At 45.5% G+C, this 3,540-nt stretch overlaps 1 protein-coding gene across 1 annotated transcript; it reads right to left on the bottom strand.

Annotated features, from left to right (window-relative positions):
* Positions 1-12: 12 nt before the first annotated feature.
* LOC112079431 (meckelin-like) lies at positions 13-2,899 on the bottom strand (the record flags this gene model as incomplete). The annotated part of the gene is made up of 5 exons (XM_070442334.1): positions 2,688-2,899; positions 2,149-2,237; positions 1,704-1,794; positions 1,470-1,569; positions 13-80 (listed from the first exon to the last, which is right to left on the bottom strand). Coding segments are annotated over exons 1-5 (535 nt in total), but the record flags the coding sequence as incomplete, so codon positions are not given.
* Between the last annotated feature and the right edge of the window lie 641 nt (positions 2,900-3,540).

Below are 3,540 nucleotides of genomic sequence, written 5' to 3'. Positions count from 1 at the left end.
GGTTGGCTTCACCAGGATGTGGAACCACACATACAGGACTGAAAGTGTTGATTGAGGTGAAAGACTGGCATCTCTGACACCTGACATGAGACAAGAGAGCAGAGACAGACAGTAGTCAGGACAGAGACAGACAGTAAACAGTCAATCAGCCAGAATCTTAAACAGAACCTCTCTCCCACTGGGATCTCCTGCCTCTAAACCCTTATTACAGGAGGCTGAGTCATGGCTAAACTGGTGCTACTTTCAATGCCGTTCCCTAGGAGGGTGCGTCACCTTGAGTGGGTTGCAGTTTACTGACGTAACTCTCCGTCTGCGTTGGCGCCCCCCCCTTGGTTGTGCGTAGGTGGAGATCTTTGTGGGCGTATACTCGGCCTGGTCTAGGATTTAAGTTGTGGTTTAAAACTCCCTCTAGTGGTGCGGGGGCGTGCTTTGGCAAAGTGGTTGGTTATATCCTTCCTGTTTGCGCCCTGTCCGGGGTATTCATCGGAATGGGCCACAGTGTTCTCCTGACCCCTCCTGTCTCGCCTCCAGTCTTTATGCTGCAGAGTTTTATGTGTCGGGGGGCTAGGGTCAGTTGGTTATATCTGGCAGTACTTATCCTGTCTTATCGTGTGTCCTGTGGGAATTTTAAGTATCTCTCTCTAATTCTCTCCTTCTCTCTTTTCTTTCTTCTGCTCTTCGCTCGGAGGACCTGCCTAGGACCATGCGATCAGGGACTACCGGGCATGATGACTCCTTGCTGTCCCCAGTCACCTGGCCTGTGCTGCTGCATTCCAGTTTAAACTGTTCTGCCGCGCTATGGAACCCCTGACCTGTCCACGGACGTGCTACCTGTTCCTGATCTGCTTTTTCAACTCTCTAGAGACGGGAGCGGTAGAGATACATCTTAATGAATCGGCATGGAAAGCCACACTGACATTTACTCGTCCTGATTATTTTTGACCATGCTGGTCATTTAATTTGAACGTTTGAACATCTTGCCATGTTTGTTTAAGTCCACCTGGCACCAGCCAGAGAACTGGCCACCCCCTTCATGCCTTGGTTCCTCTCTACGGTTTCTTCCTTAGTTTTGGCCTTAATCTAGGGAGTTCCCTTAGCCACCGTGCTTCTACACCTGCATTGCTTGCTGTTTGGGTTTTTAGGCTGGGTTTCTGTTAAACAGCACTTCAGATATTAGCTGATGTCGAAGGGCTATATAAAATAAACTTGATCTTGATTTGGAACAAGTCATGCCAATCTGGACGAGATTCTAGAGCAGAGACAGCCAGACAGACTAGTAAACGGTTGTTCAATCAGCAGAATCTTAACAAGTCATGCCATCTGAGAGTTTAGAGCAGAGACAGACAGAGACAGTCAGACAGACAGACAGTAAACGGTTCAATCAGCAGAATCTTAACAAGTCATGCCATCTGAGAGTTTAGAGCAGAAATATCAGTTGTTCTGCAGGAAGACTTGGCTGTGTCTGGTACCTGTCTCCGTAGCTGTCAGGGGCTGAGAGGGCAGGTTCAGCTCCGTTACACACCTCACACCTGGCCTCTTCCAGAGGGTTCCCCTGGACATCCCGCTCCACTACAGTACGACAGTACAACAATACAGCATTAGCATCACACAGCACAGCACCGCACCATAAACACCATCACATCCCCTGTAGATGTGGCTCCTCCAGCTGCTGTCTAACCCAGTATACTCCCAGTTTTACTCACCCAGTATACTCCCAGACGGGCACTGACAGGTTCCCTGCTCAGTTAGACTGCCCGGACAGAGGATACACCCATAGCCATCCTCTGTTACTGCCTACAGGAGACAGGCAGAACAACACATGCAGTTCAGCACCAGTGGAGGCTGCTGAGGGGAGAACAGCTCATAATAATGGCTGGAACGTAGCAATGGAATGGCATTAAACACATAAAAACCATGTGTTTGATGTATTTGATACCATTCCACCTATTCCGCTCCAGCTATTACCATGAGCTGTCCTCCCCAACTACAGTGCCACCAACTTCCTGTATTCAGCACACTTCCCAGGAAAATCTGTATTGATTGAGATCTTTAAACTGGATGGTGAATGATAAGTAAATTGAAATAGCTGATTTTGTAATGAATTATTTGGTGTGATGTACTGTCTAGTAGTACGGAATAAGAACATACCGGTTTTTCTAGTGGACACTGCTGACAGGTGATGGAAGCTCCGTTGGTGGCGAGAACTCTGAACCCAGTCACACATTCACAAGACAGACCTGATGAAGGAGGAGAGGGTAATTGGTTAACACAAGAGATTATAACAGTAGACACAGCTGTAGGTTACGTTGTAAACCATCAGTGCCATTTCTCTCAGCAAACAATACCTGCAGTAAGCTTATTGACTGATGAACCAGTTAACATAGTCTACATATAGGACAATGCAACTAGCAGGMCAGTTTACACTATATTAGCTGCATTATTATCCAATTCCAACCAGATAGCTAGCCAGGTGGTTTACTGCAATATACATTCCTACCCTGTGATTCGCTACTGCTGTATTTACGTACTATTTAGCATAGATGGTTGAGCCTGTTCTATTCTTACACGTAACGTTTTAAACAACGCGATTGACTCTATAACAAACCCGGACTGGAGTGGATTAGCGTACTGCTAATTAGGTAGCCGATTAGTCACAGTATAACCAACAACACCATTGATAAACGCACCAGTTGCACTCGTACACTGGTTCGGTCCGCATTTCACACAGGACTGACTGGAGATGTCGTAGAACTGTTCCACGCCGCAGTCTGAAGGACGCTGAAACGAAATCGTAAACTGCTGGGAGTGAAGTAGGTTTGATTTTATTGTTAGAAATAGTGCCAATCCGCACACAAGTAGCATCCCCGTTGCCATGGTAGAGAAACTGACTTCCTGTTATTTTACCCACAACCCCTTCTGTCTTTTGGGGCGTGCTCGCGCCACTTTTCTCGCGCCTCCCTACTTCCCCATAAAATGCGCGCATGTTAATGTGGTCGGGCTTGTAAAGGGACAACATTTAGACCTATCAGCATCACATAAAATTACGATATAAAGGTTAAAATACAGAGGAGCTAGAGTTGTTATGGTTTTCATCTGGTAAGTAATTTGAGGAGTTGAGCTGTTTACCTTTTTAACTGAAATATTCTTAAATGTTTCGTCTTACAGGGCAGGCTAGCTAGTCTCATTTCACATAGCCACCGTGCCAACTAGCTAGCCAACCAGGTGTTCATCATAATAATGTACCGCGTGCCAGCGTTCATCAGTTGTGTTGTTGGTTATTTAACGTTTAATTTCTATGGAAATTCTGGAATTTGGATGTTCTTAATAGAAGTAAAAAATTGTGTGCCCATTTAAATGTTTATCATTTTGTTGCTGTTCTTAAAATGTATTAAATAACTCGATTTCTGCTTCATGTTAAAGACTGATTTTCTTGTTTGTTGTATCTGTTTCCAGATCTCTGGTTGCCAGATAAAAGGAGTTAAATATGACCATAGTACTTCGGTTGCAGGGTCTGAATATTGAGGCCGGGACTGAAGACAT

Source organism: Salvelinus sp. IW2-2015, unplaced genomic scaffold, assembly GCF_002910315.2.
Source record: "Salvelinus sp. IW2-2015 unplaced genomic scaffold, ASM291031v2 Un_scaffold7973, whole genome shotgun sequence".
Classification (NCBI taxonomy): domain Eukaryota; kingdom Metazoa; phylum Chordata; class Actinopteri; order Salmoniformes; family Salmonidae; genus Salvelinus; species Salvelinus sp. IW2-2015.
The sequence above is the reverse complement of the archived record's forward strand: the minus strand, read 5'-3'. Positions and strand labels throughout refer to the sequence as shown.